Raw genomic sequence first — 23,382 nt, 5'->3', positions numbered from 1 at the left:
TGAAGGGAGTTTGGGTGTGCTATTATTGTATTGGACATTATTTATCATCTACTGCATGCTGTCACCTACGGGGCATAAAATAGAAAACAAAAAGAGGTCATGTCTACTGAACAAAATAAATGCAGGAATAAAGTTATCACTGGGGCCTAATCTGGACTTGGCGCCAGGCTGTTTTCACTCAGGATGCCCCCAAAGGGGACTGGTGAGAGCCCTCCCCACACCAAGGTACCCAGCCCTGGCAGCCAACCTACACTACCTAACCGCCATCACACTCCAGGCCACTTTCCACACGCTTGGGTCGAGCCTCACATATGAGTGAACATATTCCTGGACCTTGTGGCTGCTTTCCCAGCCGTGTGAAATATAAGAGACTCCTTACCCATTTCCATAATTGTCACTGTCATCGTCCTCCATTGTTCATTGATTTGCTTGAGTGGGCCCAGTAACATCTCCATTGTGACACTTGTTACTGTGTTTGGCATACTGAATACGTCATGGGGAGCTTGCCAGGCTTTGCCATGTGGGCAAGATACTCTTGGTAGCTTGCCGGGCTCTCAGAGAGGAGCAGAGAAATCGAACCTGGGTCAGCGGGGTTGGTCTTGTACAAGGCAAATGTCCTACCTGCTGTGTTATCACTCCAGCCCCTTTCCATAATTACCACACCATAATATATAGATATAGATATAGATATAGATATAGATATAGATATAGATATAGATATAGATATAGATATCTTGGAGAGCCCGGCCAGCTACTGAGAGTATCCCACCCGTAGGGCAGAGCCTGGCAAGCTAGCCATGGAGTATTCGATATGCCCAAAAAAGTAATAATAATGGGTCTCATTCCCCCGACCCTGAAAGAGCCTCCAACACATTGAGAAAGACAAGTAAGGAGAGGCTGCTAAAATCTCAGGGCTAGGATGAATAGAGACATTACTGGCACCCACTTGAGTAAATCAAAGAACAAAAGGATAACAGTGATACAGTGATACTGGTACCTAAAAGCTTCCATCAATTGTTTTAATTTTTTTTTTAATTTAACCAATAATTCCAAGGGTGGAAACTTAAAAAAAAATAAAAACTATGGTGTTTCCGAAGCTTGGGATGCTGGAAAGCAACTAGAAGAATCAAATTACCTGTTAGTGACATAATCAACAAGATGCTGTTTGAACATGAGGCTCCATTTCTTAATTATATTTAGCAGAGATGCTTTAAAGGGCCGTGCATCAATCTTCATCCAGCTGTCAAATACCTTGATGGGTTCTAGCCTGCAGACATCTTCATACAGTTTTTCATAGGAATCAATTTGTTCTTTAAATTGCTGGAGAAGAGGTGGGTTCTCTGGAATGCCATTTTCAGCGTGGGCTTCGATCTCTTCGGGTGTGAGGACATGACCATACAACAGAAACTGACTCAGAACCTCCTTCCGGTCCTCCATGTAGAGATAAGAATATTGGCCAAAGGTGTTCCTGTAGTTGCAGCAACGGGTCATCATGCTCTGCACCCTCTCCAGGAGCGTGCTCCGCATGCTGGTCAAGTCAGCCATACCTTCCATGGCAACCTGGAGGAGAAAAAGAACAGCAAGCTGATTAAACAAGCAGCACATGCATATTTAAATGGAAAGTAGAATGACTATGCAGCAAGTACCTGATAGTGAGGACAGCCAGTTTGTGGGGAAAGTCGTGGAATCAAAGATGAAATTCTAAAAATGTTGGTAAGAAGACTTTCAACAATGTCATGGAAGCCCCCTTTCACTTCAGACTCCATTGATGGAAAGAAAACTAATTCTGGTATTGCTAGACTCAATTGTGCTTCAAATAGAGGTGTGAGTCCTGTCTTACACTCTGAAAACCAAGGAAAATACAACAAAAATGGAATAAAATGGACAGGGTAAAGTGCCGTTTTAAAGCACCCAGAATACTTCTTTTATTTAAAAAAGCTACTTGAAATAGGAAATATAAATGTGAAATTTGCTAGCACTCTAGAAAAAGTGAAGGTAACTACTGTGCAGTACTCAAACTGGGAAACCACTGAAATTCTGAACAGGCCAATTCATATACAAAGGAGTCCATACAACATTTACTCTCTTCAAGGTCAACATTACTCTCTTCAAGGTCTACAACATTACTCTCTTCAAGGTCAGAGATTAAGTTCAACTAATTGTGGAGTTAGGCAGCTTTTTCCACATTTCCAAATGCTTCCTGATTGGAGGTGGCACTGGTAGTTATTGCTTTTGCTTGAATTTGCAAGGTCAATTTCTTGGAAGCAGCTACTTTTCCTAGGCACAAAACCTACAGTTCCAATGCCAGTCCTAGGGGCCCAAGAGTGGTGGCTTATTCATGAAAAAACACTTTAGCTACTATCCTTGTTTTGTTCTATTTCTATATAATTAAACTTTATTTTAATTTTGTAGTACTTCAGTGATAACATTTTTCATTACTGGCTAGACTAACTTGTCTTATTAAATTTAAATAAAAGATAATGTGGTTATAAAGATGATACAAAAGTGTAAGATAAATAAACTTATCCTTAATCCCTTATTTTTCTTTATTTTAGAAATATTTATGAGACTGTTGTGTGTGGGATACCCATAAGTGGCATGTAAATTCCTTTCCCTAATAAATAGTTATGACTGGGCATGTAACATTTCATATTCATACTGGAAATTTTGGGTCCCATTTTGGGTATTGAAGCTCTTGAAACAAATGCATTGTAGCTGTGTTCTCACTTTTCCTATTCCATATTCTAGATCCTGGATGTTGTAGCAGTTTTATAGCATATGCACCCTAGCTTTTGTGGGTCCTTGGGATTTATATATAAGATTAATGCATAGAACTCCAAATGTTTGGGGGATTTTTTAGTTCTTTATTATACATCTTCAGCTTCTGCTGCAAGCCAAGACAGTTGTATACTAGTTTCACACCGTTCCAGTTTCACCCTGATCCATCTCATATGGTTTCTGAAATGTCTGCAATGCTTTGTGTATGAAAAATAGCACGCTGGTCTGTGCTACCTGATGCTCAGAGGCCTTTTGTGGTCTGTCTTTCCTTTCTGATATTTGCTGTCCAACTGTGTCTTTGTTCTCTGTCTTTGCATGTATGTGACAGCTGTTGTTTCTCTCTGCCCTATGTCTACACATGGGATCAGAAAGAGGAATATATCTATCTGGTGCCTCCTTTAATGCTCTACTTATACCAATCGTAGCTATCTCTGTTGCTTAACTGGCTACACCCCCTGTCAGTGAAACTTAAAATGACCAATTGGATTACTTGAATATCTGACACACTTACTCCCTTACTTCCACCAAAATATTAACTCACAAATGAAGACACATGACCATGGAAGTGAAGATGAAACCTAAAATGGTAGAACCATGGAAGAGAAGAGAGCTGCACACTAGCCTGTTGTCCTTACCTTGGACTAGTACTTTGGAGGATAGATTATCTGTTTTTTTTTTTTATTTTTTTATCATTTTTTTTATTAGTGAAACACCATGAAGTACACTTATAGACTTATAAATTTTTGTGCTTGGGTTTCAGTTATACAATGATCAAGTACCCATCCCTCCACCAGTGCCCATCCTCCCCCACCACGGGTCCTAGCATCCCTCCCACCCCCATTCCCCCCCCCCCCCCCCCCCCCGTCCCACCCTGCCGCTGTGGCAGGGCATTCCTCCCTGTTCTATCTCTCTTCTTTTGGGTACTGTGTTTTGCCAGAGAGGCATTGAGTGGCAGTCATGTTTGGTCTATAGACCACTTTTAGCATGTCTCTCCCACCCTGGGAGGGTCTTCACAACACCCTTTATTTGGTGCTCTCTTCTCTATCTGAGCTTCCTTCTCACCTAGCACATGTGGCTGGCCTTCAAGTCATGGAGCAAAATTCCTGGTACTAATCTGAGCCCTTCCTGGGTGTTAGTCTCCCGTTTTGTTGCTTTATGTTCCCCAGATGAATGCAATCTTTCTGTGTCTATCCCGCTCTTTCTGACTCATTTCGCTTAACATGATACTTTCCATGTAGTACCACTTGTATGTAAATTTCATAACTTCATCTTTTCTAACAGCTACATAGTACTCCATTGTGTAAATGTACCAAAGCTTCTTTAACCAGTCATCTGTTCTCGGGCACTCAGGTTTTTTCCAGATTCTGGCTATTGTAAAGAGTGCTGCAATGAACAAACAATTGCAGATGTCACTTCGACTATACATTTTTGCCTCTCTGGGATATATTCCCAGGAGTGCTATAGCTGGGAAAAAGAAAATGGGAGGAATCAACCTACCTAACTTCAAGCTCTACTACAAAGCAGTAATAATCAAAACAGCATGGTACTGGAACAAAAGCAGAGCTGCAGACCAATGGAATAGAGTTGAATATACTGACATCTCCTCCCAAACATATAATCATCTAATCTTCGATAAGGGGGCAAGAAAAGTGAAATGGAGCAGAGAAATCCTCTTTAATAAATTGTGCTGGCAAAACTGGACGGCTACATGCAAAAAAGTGGGCTCAGATCTCTGCCTAACACCATGCACAAAAGTAAGATCGAAATGGATTTATGACCTCAACATCAGACCGGAATCCATAATGTTTATTGAAGACAAAGTTGGCAAAACTCTCAACGATATTGAAGTTAGTGGTATCTTCAAAGATGTCACGCCACTGGCTGAGCAAGTGAAAACAGAGATAGACAAATGGGACTATCTTAAACTAAGAAGCTTCTGCACCTCAAAAGAAACAGTGACCAAAATACAAAGACAGCCTACAGAATGGGAAAGAATATTCACCAAATACACATCCGACAAGGGGTTGATTTCAAGGATATACAAGGTACTGGTTAAACTACACAAGAAGAAATCACCCAACCCCATCAAAAAAATGGGGCGAGGAAATGAACAGAAACTTTCGCAAAGAAGAAATCCGAATGGCAAAAAGGCACATGAGAAAATGCTCTACATCACTAATCATCAGAGAGATGCAGATCAAAACAACAATGAGATATCATTTCACACCACAGAGACTGGCACACATCCACAAGAACAAAAGCAACAGGTGCTGGCGCGGATGTGGCGAGAAAGGGACCCTCCTTCACTGCTGGTGGGAATGCAGGCTGGTTCAACCCTTTTGGAAAACAGTATGGACGATTCTCAAAAAATTAGAATTCAATCTCCCATTAGATTATCTGTTGTTTAAGCCAGTATTTCTCAACCTTTTTTCTGGCCAAATCACCCTAAACTTTCGTTCTTTTTTGTGTCCTGTTCCCCTATCATGTCAGCCCCAACTTTTGTGTCTTGCCTCCTTCCTCATTTACATTATTTTTACCTGTGTCCTCCTTGTAATATCCCCCAGTTGATAAATGTTGCTTCAAGCAACATTTTTTTTCCAGAGGACACATCAGGTGGTGCTCAGGGATCACTCCAGGCAATGCTCAAGGACCACATGGGGTGTCAGGAATGGAATCCTGGTTGGTCACTTGCAAGACAAGTACCCTATCCACTGTGCTGTCTCTCCAGTCCCCTAAGCAACACTGTTGATGAGAGTTTTGTTACTGTAACTTAATTATCCACCCTAACTAAAAATTCCTGAATTCTACAAAGATATATAAGACTTGGTTCTTAATTTCAAAAATTTTAAAAAATTGGTAAACCTGCATTGCGTCTCAGGAGTATTACATTAAATGCATACTTAAAGGAAAGAAAGTTTACGTAGAGTATGGAAACCACTACATTTATAGAGTGGATAAAGCATCTTAAGGGGCTGGAGAGATATTACAGGGGTTGAGTTGCTGGCCTTATATACTGCTGACTCTGGTTCAACCCCTGGCAATGCATGCAGCCCCATAAGCACTAATCAGGGGTCACTTCTGAACAAGGAATAGCTTCCCAAAATAATAATAAAAATAATAATGGAGACATGCTTTGATGAAGGGACTCTAGAAACCAAGATTTGAAAAAAAGTTAAGAAAAATGTCTATAAGCATCTAAGAAAGGGACTAAGATCCCCATGGAATTCTGGGTTACATGTGAAATTGTTAATTCTATTCTCCTATTTTAGAAAAGCACAGTTGAGGAGGAGGATATTAGGGATGGTACAGCTTCAGCTCCTCCCATATCTAAGTCTCAAGAGGGTTTTCATAGTAAAAATATTTCTGAGGTTGGTGAATATAGCTCCACTTCCAGCGCATCAGATGAAAGTGATGCAGATTATGAGTTGCTACTACTTCCTCAGATTCTGAGTCTGAGAGTGACTCAGCAAAGTGGCCTCCAGACCGCTCAGGGCATACTCCAAATCGTCTAGTCCAGGCTGAGAAGGAGCCTCCATCTTATCGCAGGTTAAGAATGGATTCTCTCAGTTGTTTCAAAAAGGCCTGTGCCTCCTACGGGCCTACATCTCCTTATTGTAGGGAGTATTTTACAGACTGGAGTAAAATGGCTTACTGGGTACCTCAAGATTTTCACGTGGTTGCTAAAATGTGCTTAAGCCATTCTCAGTATATGCAGTGGAGGATGTGGTTCAGCGAAGAGGCCAAGGCAAAGCTTCAGGACCTAGGCCATGCTGGACGAAAATTTTCAGGGATTAAATTGATCTATGAGATGTTAATAGGTGAAGGGAAATGGCAAGACCCAAAAAGACAAGTCACCTTGCCTCATGCTATTTTTGCCCAGGTCCCTGAGTGACACAGCCCTGCATGCAGGGGAGAAGATTGATGCAGATGTAAAATTTAAGGGAAGTTTTACTAAGATTGTCCAGAGGGCCTCAGAACATTATGCAGACTTCATAGGAAGGTTGATAGAAGCTATTGAAATGCAGGTTAAGGGTTTCCTTAAAACTCAAGGGCTGTTGACTAAACAATTGGCCTTTGAAAATGCTAATGATGATTTCCAGGCCATTCTGTGCCTTATCAAAGAGAAGGAAGATATAATGGGGTATTTGAAAGCAAGCAGGAATGTTGGTTCTGTTAAACTTAAGGTGCAGATGAAGGCTTTTGAGGCCTAGAGACAAGCTCAGAAAAGATGTTTTAATTGTGGAAAACCAGGCCACTTTCATAAGGACTGCAGGGAACATACTAAATGTGCTACTGTGAGAGCACCTCCTGGGCCCTGTCCCAGGTGTAAGAACCTGAAATTTATTGGACTCCTAATAGCTACTCCCTTGGGACTCATTGCTGCAATCACTACTGATGCTGTTACAGGAACAACTCTTCAATTTTGATCCAGACACTTCATTTCTTCAGAACAGAAAATAAATGACTCTCATCATTGGTGGCTCTTATCACCCCTGGACAGTGTAGGACAATTGGACGCTTTACTACAAGCACTGCTTGGGTCCTCAGTTGCCCTCACTTCCTAGTGTCCCCCAAAACAGGGTCCCAGTGAGTGACTGGGTGGAACCAGGGCAAGCAGTAAGCTATGTGCTACCCTGGCATTGAGATGGGCCTAGCCAATTCTTAACTATAAGCTAAGGGTTTGATCATGGACAAATGGACAAATGCTGTCATGATCCAAAAGTAACGATGAGATTAGGACCCTGCTAGGGATAGGAAAGACTAATCTGGCCTGAGCACTGTAGGCTGAGATCAGGATGACCCCAGGAGAGCAATTCTGTAAGTTTAATGCATCTCTTACTGTGTCCATGCAAAATGATTAATGTTATGAATGCTTATATGGGCTCATTAAACAGTCACTTTAAATTTACTTCTTAATAATCTTTCTAGTCATTTTTGTATGAACATAGTCATAGTTATATTAAGCTTATAAGGTAGCTCTCCTAGGAACATCTCACCATAGATACCAGACTATAGTCCTCAGGCCAGATTCACTTAATCACTTAACTTCCCGTTAGTCGTCGATTTGCTCAAGTGGGCGCAAGTAATGTCTCCATTTGTCCCTGTCGCGTCCTAGTGTAGCCCAATGGCATCTCTTCGCTCCGGGAACATGAAGGGCCTTAAACTGATCGTTCATGATCTTGACGAAGAAGTCTGACCATCTGGTAGGTGGGCAGCCACACGGTCTTTTGACATCCCGTGGAATCCAGTCGGTAATCCAGCTCTACTCCAGCGGTCGTCTTTAAATCTCATTACGTGACCAGCCCATCTGATTTTTGACACCTTGGCAAATGAGACAGCGTCCCTGATTCTTGATCGTCGACGGATGTCAGAACTCCGGATTCTTCCTCTCATTTGAGTGAAACGTGATATTCCAAGCATAGCTCTTTCTATTCTTCTTTGGGAGACCTGAATAGCGTTCTCATCTTGTTTACGTAGGGCCCAGGTCTCTGAGGCATATGTTAATGCAGGAAGAACAGTGGAATCAAAGAGATGTGCCTGGAGCCGGAGGTTCTTCGTCCTCTTAGCTATTTCTTCGACGTTCTTGAAAGCATTCCAAGCTGCTCTCTTCCTCCTGCGCAGTTCGGGTGCCAGGTCATTTGTCATGTTGACCTCTCGACCTAAGTACACATAGCTGTTGCATTCAGACACTACTTCCACTACCCAGCCGTCGCCACACTTCAGGACGCTTTCCAGACCCATGTGGCAGCTCCGGCCGAGACTCACGCACGACTGAAGTCCCACAGAACAAGATAAGCGGAACTCTCTGAGACCTTGGATTCCAGGCTCGGCAGACCCAGGGACAGAGCTTCTCTGCTTGCTCCCACCAACAACAGGTGACAAAGGGATTCTAATCAGGAGCCCCACCCTGTCTGCTTCCATCAACCACCCAGGGATCGAATTGCGAACAGGAGACCCACCCTACCCAGATAAATACCCCACTGGCAGAATTCCACAATCGACACTACTTCCACTACCCAGCCGTCGCCACACTCCAGGATGCTTTCCGGACACATCATAAGACACTAAATACCCATCTTCCGGAATTGTCGTACCGTATTTGATAGGGTTCAAATATGGTAACACCTACAAGGGTGATTAGAGGTCGCCCCAAAAGCCTCTATCCCTCTCGGATAGACTGGCAAGCTATCGAGAGTATTCCGCCCGCATGGAAGAGCCTGGCAAGCTATCCGTTGTGTATTCGATATGCCAAAACCAGTAACTACAACTGGTCTCCTTCAGGCCAGATTAGTCCTTCCTAACCCTAGCAGGGACCTTGTCCAGTCACTTCTCTTTGGGTTGTGACAGAATTCAACCACGACCATGCTCTTAATTTATTTTAAGTTATGGCAATTGGCCTGTACCGTTTTGATGCCAGGATAGCTTACAGCTTGCCCTGGGTGCATCCAAGACCCTTCATTGGGACCCTAATTTTGGAGTGCTAAGAACTAAGAGCAACTGAAGCTTAAGTCAAGTGTGAGGTCTCATTTTATTCTTAACATCATATATCCACACACAGCATTTTTCCAGGGTAGCTCTGGGATGGTTCATGCCCTATCAGACCCAAGCAACTAATAATTGCTCCTGGTTTGGTCCATGATAAATATACTGGTAGCACTGGATGTAGCTGCAGACTTCTGAGCACAGGTCGAGGGACCTCACTTTTCCAAATGGATTAGTTAGCTTTTAAATGTTTTTATATTTACTATGGGATTTACCACCTGACCGCCTTGCTTACCATTTATGCTATAAAGATTCAAAAATTCTTATCTGAGGCTGGAGTGATAGTACAGCGGGTAGGGTGTTTGCCTTGCACAGGCCAACCCGGGTTCAATTCCCAGCATCCCATATGGTCCTCCGAGCACTGCCAGGAGTAATTCCTGAGTGTAAATAACCAGAAATAACCACTGTGCATCGCCAGGTGTGACCAAAAAAAAAGTTCTTATCTTAAAATAATTATACCTTTGTTATACTATGTGTGAATCCCAAAGTATCCACTACATTTTAGGAAAAATCTCACTTCAGTATAAGGTTGCAAAAGCTATCACTATCATCTTCACTGTGATAACACACATTTATAAATCCAGTCAATACCAGTATTTTCCAGGAGATACTTGAGAGAACATTCAATGGCTTGAAAGAATCCATCCAGCAACATATTATCGATGTAATTAATATATGTCTTCCAGGCACTGGAGGTTGAGTCAGCTGAAAACAGACCTAGGTTTTCCTATAAGATGAAAAATGTGTGAAAAATATATATATAATCACATGGAAAACTGGTAAAATTGCCATTAAAATGATTAAAAACAGCAAAATTATTCTTATAAGGAATTTGTTATTTTATATATGCCAAATTAATATTACCTAATAGGTACAATACTTGATTGAAAGGAGCCAGAGTTAATCCATAAAGGAAATACGGTACCTTGCCATGACTGAGGAAGGAGAATAGGGTCAGGCAACCTCACGGGAGGAATGTTAATGAACGCAGTGTGCATTTTATGCTGATTGAAATGAGGTAATGCAATTGATTGATGTAATTTAATTTAATGAGTAATATGTAATTTGGTTGATGTAATGTTTGAATGATATAATCCTGATTGATGATGTAATGTGAAAGAAGGTACATCAATAGAAGTTAGGTTAGGTAGAGGAAAATATATTAAGGGTAAAAGGCATTCCAATTTAGATTTGTAAGAAATGTAGATTTTGAGCAAATAAATCATTGCCTGGATAATTCTTAGAAATGACTTGATAGTCTTCGATATGAAATAAAAGTCTTTCTCATGTCACTTGGCTTAGAAAACATATAGAAATATGCCTGCCTCCCTGACCCATTGATATAGCAAGTGCAGACATTCCATTTCTTTTCCACCATTTTCATTACTAAACTTATTTAATAGACTCCATTTGTCTTATAAATTTAGAAAAATCAATAAACACTTTTAAAATGCATATTTCTAGTTAAATCACACATATTTAGGAAATGTTGGCATGTTGTAACTCTCCTGGGATTTAAAATTTCTTATGATCCTGACTTTTTGTTTTATTGAATCACCATGAGATACAGTTACAAGCTTTCATGTTTGAGTTACAATCATGTAATGTATGATCCTGACTTTAAGCAATAAAATTAAAAATGTATTCTTACAACTTCTTTCGTAAGTGAATTTAAAAAATTTTTTTGATGATGTAAAGTCATAACACAGTGATAGTTGAGTTGCCTCCAGGTGTTTGTTTTATACTTCTAATATTTTATGTGAAATATATAACATTTATATTTTAAAACTTTGTGACTGCTTTGTTCTACCTCTTCATCACAATATCATAGATATGATCATATGTACCTTTTATGTCCATACTTAAAACATACTATTGTCTAAAGAACAAACATATTGAATTTTTCCATGAACTAAGAAGAAACACCTCATGCTCCGATCCTATCTAAGATAGAGGAGTGAGATTGGAATTTTCCTTCTGATACTTGTTCTTCTAAAACAAACAAGAAAACTGAATACAGAAAAATTTGTATGATATTGGGACAACTGTATAATAAACAATACTGTTATATGACCCTTTCAAGGACCATATTCTATTTGGTTATTTTACCAGCTTACTGACTTTCAATCTAGCATCAGTTTCCTTAGATCTAGAAATGGATCTGTGTTCCTGGTAGAAAGAAAGACATACATTTTTGTATACACTGCTGTGTATTTTTTAATTCTTTTTTTTTCATATTGTTTACTAAAGACAGTGATTTACAATGCTGCTCATAATAGAATTTTTTCAGGAATACCATGTTTCAACATCAATCCCACCACCATAGTCCCTAAGGTGCTGCCTTAGGGAGGCATCCCCATTCTGCCCCTTGGCAGAAACTAATTTATTTCATACTAATTGCTCCAATAAAGCTAATTATTGAAGATAAATCAACAAAAGTCAATTGTAATAACTAATTGCTATATGTAAATAAAGAAATTCTAAACATTCAGTTCAATAGGCAATAGTACATTGCCTATTCTCATTTACATAACTAAGTTTTTAACTCTAGCATCTAAAACAAATTTCATTAAATTTTATTTTGGGGGGCAGTGTGCCCAGAAAAAAGACCCAGGAAATTGCAAGACCCCCCATCTCAGCCAAGGTGCCCCCCAAGAACCTAGGCCAGAGGGCATCCCCAGCAAGATTTAGAACTGAATCAGAAGTGGGAACTTAATCCTGCTCAGGTCCTGATGTGGTCGACTCCCCCACAGGTATGGCGAAGGGCGTGGCCTCCGGGGCTATTTTTCCCTTTCTCAGAGATTTGGACTCACATCTTAATCTCCATTACCTAATTCTGGGAAGGACAGCCTTGCTGTCACAAGGCCAATAGGACACTAGGCCAATAGGACACTAGCCTATTCCAATCTCACCAAAATAAACCTGAACACAAAAAACTAAACAACTCTAACATAAAAGAACACATCCTCTGAAGCTACACTAGAGGATACACATAAGTCACAGAGGAGCACCAAAGAGGAAGTTAGTATTATAGAAGGGGAAAAAGGTGACCACCATCGACTGAGTCCATCCAGAATCCTTTCTCAAAGCAAGAGGGGGACACAGAGATAGTGAACAGGAGGGACCCACCTCCATACTATCACCACAACAAGAAGAAACAGCACAAATCCCCACCACGAGGAGTGGATGAAGAAAAGAGCCCAGAAGCCTCAACAAGGAACACCAACACATACATTCTCTCCGATAAATGTTGAGGATGTTTAATAAAATCAAATAAATGGTGGAACAGCCATCTAGTAAATTAATGGAGGACAAGAAAGAAACAGTGGAATGGACAGTCAATAAAAGACAGCAATAAAGGAGAGCAGAAAGAAGAAAGCTACAAACAGAAATGTCCCTAATAAAAGATTCAGTAGAAGAAATAAAAAACTCAGTGGGTGCCCTCAACAGTAGAATGAAAATAGCCGAAGACTATCAGTGAGCTTGAAGATAAGCAGCAGAAAGCATACAGGAAACAACATACAATGGGGAAAGACCTCAAAATAGCTCTAGGGAGAATCAAAGACCTAGGGAATGAACCAAACCACAACACCCAAAAGGAGAGAGAGAACAGAGGGGAATGCCCTGCCACAGAGGCAGGGTGGGATGGGGGGTTGGAGGGTGGAAGGGATACTGGGATCCGTGGTGGTGGGAAATGGGCACCGGTGGAGAGATGGGTATTTGATCATTGTATAATTGAAACCCAAGCACAAAAATGTCTGCAATTGTACCTCATGATGTCTCACTATTAAAAATATTTTAATAAAAAAAAAGAAACAACATAAGATTTATTGTTGTACAAGAAGGACCAGGAAGCAACCTCAATGAAGTAGCAACTAGAGCTGGAGAATGTGGGCATCCAGATCCAAGGATCCAAGCATCCAAGCAGGGTACTGGCTAAAAGAGACCCTAATAAAAAGACCAAGACATATCATAATCAGACATATCATAATCAGAATGATGAATACCATAGATAAAGACATACTGCAAGCAGCAAGGTCAAAGAAGAAAATCACATACAAGGAGAACCCCTTAGATTTACAGCAGACTTCTCAGAGGAAATCCTCCAAGCCCAAAGACAATGGTGGGATATAGAGAAAAAAACACAATGAAATGAATGCTTCGCCAAAATACTCGATCTGGCTAACCTCTCACTCAAACTTGAAGGAACGATACACCATTTCTTGAATAAACAACAACTCAGAAACTTCATAGACTCAAAACCAACATTAAGGGGCTGGAGAGATAGCACAGTGGGTAGGGCGTTTGCCTTGCTCGCAGCCAACCTGAGTTCGATTCCCAGCATCCCATATGGTCCCCTGAGCACCGCCAGGGAGTAACTTCTGAGTGCAGAGCCAGGAGTAACCCCTGTGCATCACCAGGTGTGACCCAAAAAGCAAAAAAAAAAAATTAAAAGAAGGACCAAAGGGGTTACTATAAGACAAGAAAAACACCTACACTCTTAAATGTATATGCACCTAATTAGGGACCAGCTAAATACTAAAAAAACCTGCTAACATATTTTAAGGAGGACATTGCTAGCAATACAGTAGTAGTCAGAGACTTCAACACCACATTATCACCTCTGGATAGATCAACAAGAACAAAACTAAGAAAGGAAACATTGGTGTTGAAGGAAGAAATAGAAGAGAGAGGGCTAATAAACCTATAGAGGGCTTTACACCCCCCAAAGAAGGAATACACATCCTTTTCCAGTGTACATGGAATATTTTCCAAAATAGACCATGTGCTAGGTCACAAAACATACCTCAATAGTATCAGGAAGATATAAATAGTATCAACAATCTTTTTGGACCATGATGTGCTGAAGATAGAAGCTAATCATACACAGGCACAGAGAACCAAATAAAAAACCCAGAAATTAAACAACTCAACGTTGAACAACGAGTGGGCAACTCAACGTTGAACAACGAATGGGTCAGGAAGGAAGTCAAGGACAAAATCAAAAGATACCTGGAAACAAATGAGAATGAAAATATGAGCAACCTGAACCTATAGGATGCAGCTAAAGCCATGTTAAGAGGAAAATGTATAGCTTTGCAAACATTCTTCTGGAAGGAAGAAAGGGCCTACAAAGATAATCTGACTTCACACCTAAAGATCTTAGAAAAAGATCCACAAAAGGAACCCAAATACAGTCAAATGAAATAAATAATAAAACTTAGAGCAGAAATTAACAACATGGAAACCCCAAAAACAACCTGAAAGGTCAATGCAACCAAGAGCTGGTTCTTTGAGAAAATAAACAAGATTGATAAACCACTAGCAAGACTCACAAAGAGAGAGAAAACCTTAATAAACCAAATCAGAAATGAAAAAGTGGACATCACAACAGAAACCAATGAAATTCTAAAGATCATCAGAAACTACCTAGAGAGTATGTATGCCACGAAACAAGAGGATTTAGAAGAAATAGATAAATTCCTGGATTCCTATAATCTTCCAAGACTGAACCAAAAAGACTTTAAATACCTGAACAGACCCATATGTATCAAGGAAATTGAAACTGTAATCAAAAGTCTTCCCAAAAATAAAAGCCCAGGCCTAGATGGATTCACTAGCGAATTCTTCCAACCATTTAAAGAGGACCTGCTCATGGATAGGAAGCATTAATATTGTCAAAATGGCAATACTCCTGAAAGCATTATATGGACTGAATGTGATCCCTACAAGGATATCCATGAAATTCTTCACGGAAATGGATCAAGCACTCCTGAAATTCATCTGGAACAACAAACGCCCACTAATAGCTAAAGCAATTCTGAGAAAAAGACGTTGAGAGGCATTACCCTCCCCTACCTCAAACTCTACTACAAAGTGGTAATAATTAAAACAGCATGGTACTGGAACAAAGACAGAGCCTCAGGCCAATAGAACAGGGTGGAATATCCTTACATACAACCCCAAATGTATGAACATCTAATCTTTGAAAAGGGAGCAAGAAATGTGAAGTGGAGCAAGGAAAGCCTCTTTAACAATTGGTGCTGGGATAACTGGACAACCACATGCATAAAAATAGGCTTAGACCTCGACCTCACACCATGCACAAAAGCCAGATGAAAAATTAATTAGAGATCTGAACATCAGGCCTGAATCCATATGGTACATTGAAGACAAAGTCGGCAAAACCCTCCATGATACTGAGGCTAACAGTATCTTCAAAGAAGGCACTCCACTAAGCAACCAAGTGGAAACAGAGATAAACAAATGGGACTATCTTAAACTAAGAAGCTTCTGCACCACAAAAGATACAGTGACCAAAATACAAAGACAATCTATAGAATGACAAGGATATTACTCATCGGACAAGGGGTTGATATCAAGAATATATAAGGCACTGGTTGAACTCTACAAGAAAAAAACATCCAACCCCATCAGGAAATGGGGTGATGAAATGAACAGAAACTTTCTCAAGGAAGAAATACGAATGTCAAAAAGGCACAGGAAAAATGCTCTTCATAACTAATCATCAGGGTGATGCAGATCAGAACAACTATTTGATACCACCTCACACAACAGAGACTGGCCCACATCCAAAAGAACAAAAGCAACTGGTGTTGGCATGGTTGTGTGGAGAAAGGGACCTTCCTACACTGCTGGTGGGAATGCAGAGTGGTTCAGTCCTTCTGAAAAACAGTATGGATGATTCTCAGAAAATTAGGAACTGACTTCCCTTTTTACGCAGCAATAAACACTTCTGGAAATATATCGCAGAGATCCAAAAAAGTATAGTCGAAGCAACGCCTGCACTTGTTTATTCATTGCAGCACTGTTTATAATAGCCAGAATATGGAAAAAACCCAAGTGCCTGAGAACATATGACTGTTTAAAGAAACTTTGGTACATATACACAATGGTAAACTATGCAGCTATTAGAAAAGATGAAGTCATGAAATTTGCAAACAAGTGGTTCTACCTAGAAAGTATCATGCTAAGTGAAATGAGTCAGAAAGAGAGGGACAGACAGAAAGATTGCATTCATCTGGTGAATATAAAGTAACAAAATAGGAGACTAACACCCAAGAATAGTTGAGATAAGTACCAGGATGTTCGCTCCATGGCTTGGATGCCAGCCACACATGCTGGGGGAAAAGGCAACTCAGATACAGAAGGGAACACCAAGTAAAGGGTGTTGGGAGGACCTTCCCAGGATGGGAGATGCATGCTGAAAATAGACTATAGACCGAATATGATTGTCATTCGATACCTCTATTGCAAACCACAACACTCAATAGGAGAGAGAGAACAAAAGGGAATGCCCTGCCACAGAGGCAAGGTGGGATGGGGAGGGGGGGTTGGTAGCGATACTGGGATCATTGGTGGTGGAGAATGGGCACTGGTGGAAGGCTGGGTACTCTATCATTGCATAACTGAAACCCAAGCACAAAAATTTGTAAGTCTACAACTGTACCTCATGCTGTTTCACTAATAAAAATTAAAAAAAAAACCAATATGGATGTTTCTCAAAAAACTAGAAATTGAACTCCCATTTGACCCTGCAATACCACTTCTGGGAATATATCCCAGAGATGAAAAAAATACAGTAGAAATGATATCTGCATTTGTATGTTTATTTCAGCACTGTTTTTAATAGCCAGAATCTGAAAAACACCTGAGCACCTGAGAACAGATGACTGGTTAAAGAAACTTTGGTACATCTACACAGTGGAGTACTATGTAACTGTTAGAAAAGATGAAATCATGATTTTTGCATATAAGTGGATCAACATGGAGAGTATCATGCTAGGTAAAATGAGTCGGAGAGAGAAGGACAACATAGAATGACTGCATTCATTTGTAGAATATAAAGTAACAGAATCGGAGACTAACAACAAGGGATAATAGAGATAAGGGTCAGAGGATCATTCCAAGGCTTAGAAGCTGGCCTCACACTCTGGGTGAAAAAGAGAAAGAAGCTGGGACATAGATGGGACCACTAAGTGAATGATGATTGGAGAGCTCACTCGGTATAGGAGATGCATGCTGAAAGTCAACTATAGACCAAACATGATGGCCACTTACTACCTGTATTGCAAACCATAACACCCAAAGGTGAGAGAGTAAAAGGGAATGTGCCTTCCACAGAGTGGATGGGGGAGCGGTGGCGTGGGTGGTGGGAGGGATGCTGGGATCATTGGTGGTGGATAGTGGGCACTGCTGGAGGAATGAGTACTTAATCATTGTATGACTGAAATGGAATCACAAAAATTTGTAAGTCTGTAAGTGTATTTTACTGTGATTCACTAAAAAATATATAAAAAAATAAAAAAATTTATTTTGTACTTGAACCTTACTGTGGTAATCATATTTTTCTTGTCATAATTGAGGCTTTTTTTCCCTCTTGGCATACATGTAACAAATTTACTCCATATTACTTTTCCAAAATCTTAAGAGAATCACAAACAGAATTGTTAGAGAAGAAATCAATAAAAGTCAATTTGTGATGTTAATTATTATATGTTTCTAACCTTTCTTAATCTATTAGAGGACAACCATCTACAACATTAGTGAGTACCATATTCTATGCCACGATTGGAAGTTTCTCCTGCCCTTTAAAGAAACTCTTAAAGCTTGCAAAACTGGTTTCAAGGCTATGAATTCCCTAAACTGTTGCCTATCCATGAAGCTCCACATAGTTTCTTCAAATCTGAATGAATCTTATCATTCTTGGTGAGGTGTTTACTTCATTGAGTTTTTGTACTGTATCTTCCATATTTTTCTGGTTTGTAGCATCTCATTTGAGAGATCTACTGTACATGTATGGGCTTTCCTTTGTATATAAGTTCCTTTTTATCTTGCTGTTTTCAATATTCTGTCACTGTCTTTTGATTTTGTCATTTCAAGTGCAATGTACCTTGGAGTTTAACAAATTAAGTCTATTTTCACTGGGATCCTTTGGGTCTCTTCAATCTCAGAGTGCAATCCTCAGCTCCTGGAAGGTTTTATCAATGCTTTGTTAAACTAGGTTTTTTAAAAATATTGTTTCTTCACATTTGCCTTCCTGTTTGCAGGGACTCCAAATGAATCTTAGATTTTTCTTCTTGAATTTATCCCATAATTCTATAGTATGCCATTTGTTTGTTTCAGACTCTTTCCCACTTTCCATCAGGCAGTCCTGTGCTTCAGGAACTGTGCTTCGGGCCCTTGGTATAATGCAGGCTATGTATAGATGCTGCTGGGTCATACCCCAAAGGGGGTGGTTCTCACTCCAGTTTGGAACTCTGCCTCCCATCTGGAATAGGCTCAGTGGACTATTAGCCAGAGGCGAGCCTCTCCTGGGATGGTGGAGCAGTAAACAGAAGTTCAGACTATACTACTGCAACTTTTTGAGTCCACGAATATTAAGTAATGCATATTTAAAACAAGACTTAGCAAAGTATGGCAGAGAATAATTATTGGTGACTCAAAACTGAATGAGGATTCTGTAGGTCTCAAACAGTTTGAAGGATGATAATATCCTACAAAAAATAATGAAAATTCTATGAAGATAACAGAATTTTAGTTGAGACCATGGAGATTCTATTTTATAAGCTGCTCTATTCTAAATAAGTCCTCTTAAGCCATTCTTCACAATGGTTTGTGTTTTGTTTTGTTTTGCTTTCAGCGAACCCTCTTGGTTTCATAGCTAATACTTTGGATTTTTTTTTAAAATTACAAATGATTAACTTCTACTCCAAGTTTTCATATTTTCTTTCTTATGCCTGCTTTGGGCTCCTTATTTGGTCATTTTCCAGTTTTACTGTACAGTTTAGTTATTTGTGTGGGCCTTTTCTTCCTTCTTGATGAATGCTTTTATAGCTGTGAACTTTCCTCTTAACATCACTTTTTACTGTGTCCTCCAGGTTCTGGTAGCACAGATGACATTCTTATTTGCTTACAGAAATCTTTTTATTTTCTCTCTAACCCACTTGTTGTTCAGTTGTAGCACTGTAGCACTATCCTCCCGTTGTTCATGGATTTGTTTGAGCGGGCCCAGTAACGTCTCCATTGTGAGACTTCTTGTTACTATGAGTTAATTTCAAGGTGTTTAAGTACTGTGCTGTTTCTGATTGTGATTAATTTCTATTTTCAGTTCATTGTGGTCTGAGAAGATACTTCATACAATTTCTTTCCTCTGGACTTATGAGGCATGTGTAGTGGCTCAATATGTGATCCATCTTGGAGGATGTCTTATGTGCATTGGAGAAAAATTTTTATTTGACTTTGGAGGAATGAAAAGTCCTCTGTATCTCTAATAATAGCCTCTCTTCTAGTTCTTCCTTGAAAAAAAAAGAAGTAATCCACTAACAAGACCCACAACAAAAAGATAGACAGACAGACAGATATAACCCTAATTAACTAAAACATAAATGAAAGTGTGGATGTCACAAACAATATAAAAATTAGTTTGGGGGCTGAAGCGATAGCACATCAGGTAAGGCATTTGCCTTGCACGCGACTGATGGGGGTTCAATTCCCAGCATCCCATATGGTCTCCCAAGCACCGCCAGGAGTAATTCCTGAGTGAAGAGCTGGGAGTAACCCCTGTGCATCGTCGGGTGTGACCCAAAAAGAAAAAAATTAGTTTGGAAATATTTATGCCAGGAAATAGCAGACTGAGAAGAAATCAATAAATTCTTGGACTCCTATAACCTCCCAAACTTATAGGAGTTATTGAACTAAAAAGAATGAAACACACAAATAGACCTATTAGTAGCTAGGAAATCAAAATGGCAATCAAAATCCCCCCAAAACAGAAGTCTAGCCTCAGATGCATTCACTAACTTCTTTCAAACCTTTAAAGAAAAGCTATTGCCAATCCTTTTCTGGCTCTTTAAGGAAATCAAAGAAACAGCAACACTTGCAAAAAGTTTCTATGAAGCAAACATTATCTTAATATCAAAAGAAGACAAATACAGCACAAAAAATAATTTTACAGACCTATACCCTGATAAGTAAAGGCCCTCCCGTTGATTATCAATTTGCTCGAGCGGGCCCAGTAACGTCTCCATTGGAGACTTTGTTGTTACTGTGTCTGGCATATCGAATACTCTCGGTAGCTTGCCGGGCTCTCCGAGAGGAGCGGAGGAATCGAACTTGGGTCGGCCATATTGGCTGCGTGCAAGGTAGATGCCCTACCCGCTGTGCTATCACTCCAGCCCCCTGATAGATGCAAGGATCCTAAACAAAATTTTAGTAAATCTAATCCAACAATTCATCAAAAAGATAATTAGACAGGATTTTTCCCGTGGTTGAGAAAGATCATTTAGCATATGCATATCAACTCATATAATATACCATAACAACACACAAAGAAAAAAATCACATGATCATATCAACAGATGCAGAGAAAGCATTTGACAAGATTCAGAATCTACTCATGATAAAAAAATATTTCTCAAGAAAATGGAAATTGAATAAACTTTCTTCAACATATTAAAAGCCAACAACAAACTCAGGTCCACAAAAAAAATTATACACAATGGGTAAAAACTAAAAGCCTTCCCTCTAAGATCAAGTACAAGACAAGTTTGCCCTTGTCTATGCAATATAATAGACATAAAGAAGAGCCATTGCCAATCCTTTTCCGGCTCTTTACTACTTCTATGCAATATAATACTGGAAGTACTTGTCATAGCAGTTAAACAAGAAAAAGATATCAATGACATCCATTTAGAAAATGGAGAAATAAAAAAAAAGAAAATGGAGAAATCAAGCTTTCCCCATTTACAAATGGCACAATAGTATATTTAGAAAACCCTAAATTTTCTACCAAAATAAACTCCTAGAAGCAATGCATTTACATTGTAAAGTATCAGACTACAAAATTAGTATGCAAAAGTCAATGGCTTTCTATATGCAAATAATAAAATAGAAGAGAGCTTACAAAACAATCCAAGTTACGATTATGCCTCAGAAAATCAAATACCTTGGAATCAGCTTACCTAAAGAGGTGGAAGACTTATCTGAAGAAAACTAGAAAACAATACTTAAAAAAATAAAAGTGGACACTGGGAAGCTGAAATCCATGTCCTGCCCTTGTATATTTGAATGATCAACACTGTAAAAATGGCAATGCTCCCCCAAAGTACTATAGAGATACAATATAATACATATGAGGATATCCCTGACATGTTTCAAAGAAATAAACATTTCTGAAATTCATACAAAACAATAAACCTCCCGAAATAGCCAAAACAATACTTGGGAAAATAAGATGGGGAGCGTCACTTTCCCCAGCTTCAAACTCAACTACAAACCAGTAGGAATTAAAATAGTATAATAGTAGAATGAATCAGATGAATGAATTATGAAGATGTGGTATATATACATAATGGAATACTAAGCAGCTGCAGGAATGATGAAATCATGCAGTTTGCTGCAAAATGGTTGTAACTGGAGGATATCATGTTGAGTGAAGTAAGCCAGAAGAAGAAAGACAAACACATGACGATTTTACTTATCAGTGATATGAGTGAGGGGCATAGCCATATACCCAAAACATAAATTCAGCAGAAATGAAAACATAAGCTCTAAGTGTCAACCACTGAAACTATATGATTTGCCTGTCAAGTTGACAGGCAGGGGTAGATTGGGAGTTGGGATGGGAAGGAAGCCTGGGAACACTGATGGAGAAACTGGTGTTGAATTACTGTCTGTCTAAAATGCAAATATCAATAACTTTGTAAATCATGTCTCTTTAATAACAATTAAAAATAAAATTTAAAATCTATATGCATATCCTCAGGTATGTGTTAATATTCAATAAAGGAACAAAAATTATGAAGTGGAGCAAGGAAAGCCTCTTCAACAAGTGGTGTGAGAAAATTGATTGGTCACATGCAAAGAAAAGAAACTCAAACCTCTTTCTAGTACCTTTCACAAAAGTCAAATCATAATAGATTAAAGACTTCTATATCATACCTAAATCCATAATGTCCATATAGGATCCATAGGGAACATATAGGCAGAATTCTCCATAACACTGAAGCTAGAGGCATCTTTAGTAATGAAATGCCACTGACCAAGCAAGTGGAAACAAAGATAAACAAAGGGGACTACATTAAATTAAGAAGCATCTGTACCTCAAAGGAAATACTGACCAGAATAAAAAGATAGTCCACAGATTGGTAGAAATAATTTGCCTACAATTCATCATAAAGAATTAATATCCAAGAAAGAGAATACAACCCCATCAAAAAATGTGAAGATGAAACTTCCTAAAAGGAGAAATACAAATACCAAAAGACATATGAAAAGATGTTCTATATCAATAATCATCAAGTAAATGAAAATCAAAACAATGAGATATCACCTTACACCAGAGAGACTGGCACTTATCAAAAAGAACACAACAAGTGCTAAAATGGATGCAAGGGCAAAGGGGCCCTGATTCATTGCTGGTGGAAATATCAACTAGCCCAGTCTTTCTGGAAGACAATATGAATATTTTTCACAAAAAAAAGGAAGTGAGCCTCCTTATAGCCAAGCAATTCACTCCAGGGCATATAGTAAAAGATAAACATCATACATAATAATCACATAATACATCAGAAACATCTGCACTCCTACATTTATTGCAGCATTATTCACAATAACCAAAAAAATTAAAACAACCTAAGTGCCTAAGAGCAGATGATGGCATAAAGAAGTTGTGGCACATCTACACAATGAAATACTAGTAGGTCATAAGAAAAATAGGAATCATACATTTTGCTGCTACAGGGATGGATCTGGGGAGCAACATGCTAAGTGAAATGAGTCAGTGAAAGAGGGACAGAATGACTGCATTCATGTAGGACACAAAGATACAGAGTAGGGGAATAACTGACACCCAAAGGCAATAACAATGACGAGAAGGAAAACTGGTCTTAGTAGGAGACTTACCACTGAGGGTCAGAAGAGAGTACATTTCAGCTAAGGGACCTGAAATGATAATAGTGGGAAGTGGTGATGGGACCAAGACTAAGAGATGAAGTGATATGCATGATATCTTATTAATTATAGTATTGTAAATCACAG

General features: G+C 39.3%; 1 protein-coding gene across 1 annotated transcript in view; it reads right to left on the bottom strand.

Moving 5' to 3' along the window:
* The window catches only part of DNAH9 (dynein axonemal heavy chain 9), a 577,218-nt gene that overhangs the window by 429,816 nt on the left and 124,020 nt on the right, over positions 1–23,382 (bottom strand). Inside the window, exons 15-17 of the mRNA XM_056117744.1 lie at positions 9,913–10,048; positions 1,647–1,843; positions 1,136–1,560 (exon numbers count right to left, since the gene is read on the bottom strand). Of these exons, the coding sequence (XP_055973719.1) occupies positions 1,136–1,560; positions 1,647–1,843; positions 9,913–10,048 (758 nt within the window). The remainder of the gene's footprint in view (positions 1–1,135; positions 1,561–1,646; positions 1,844–9,912; positions 10,049–23,382) is intronic.

This window comes from Sorex fumeus, unplaced genomic scaffold (genome assembly GCF_029834395.1).
Source record: "Sorex fumeus unplaced genomic scaffold, SorFum_2.1 ptg000036l, whole genome shotgun sequence".
Classification (NCBI taxonomy): domain Eukaryota; kingdom Metazoa; phylum Chordata; class Mammalia; order Eulipotyphla; family Soricidae; genus Sorex; species Sorex fumeus.
Note: the sequence above shows the minus strand (reverse complement) of the source record. Positions and strands in the feature narration are given on the sequence as shown.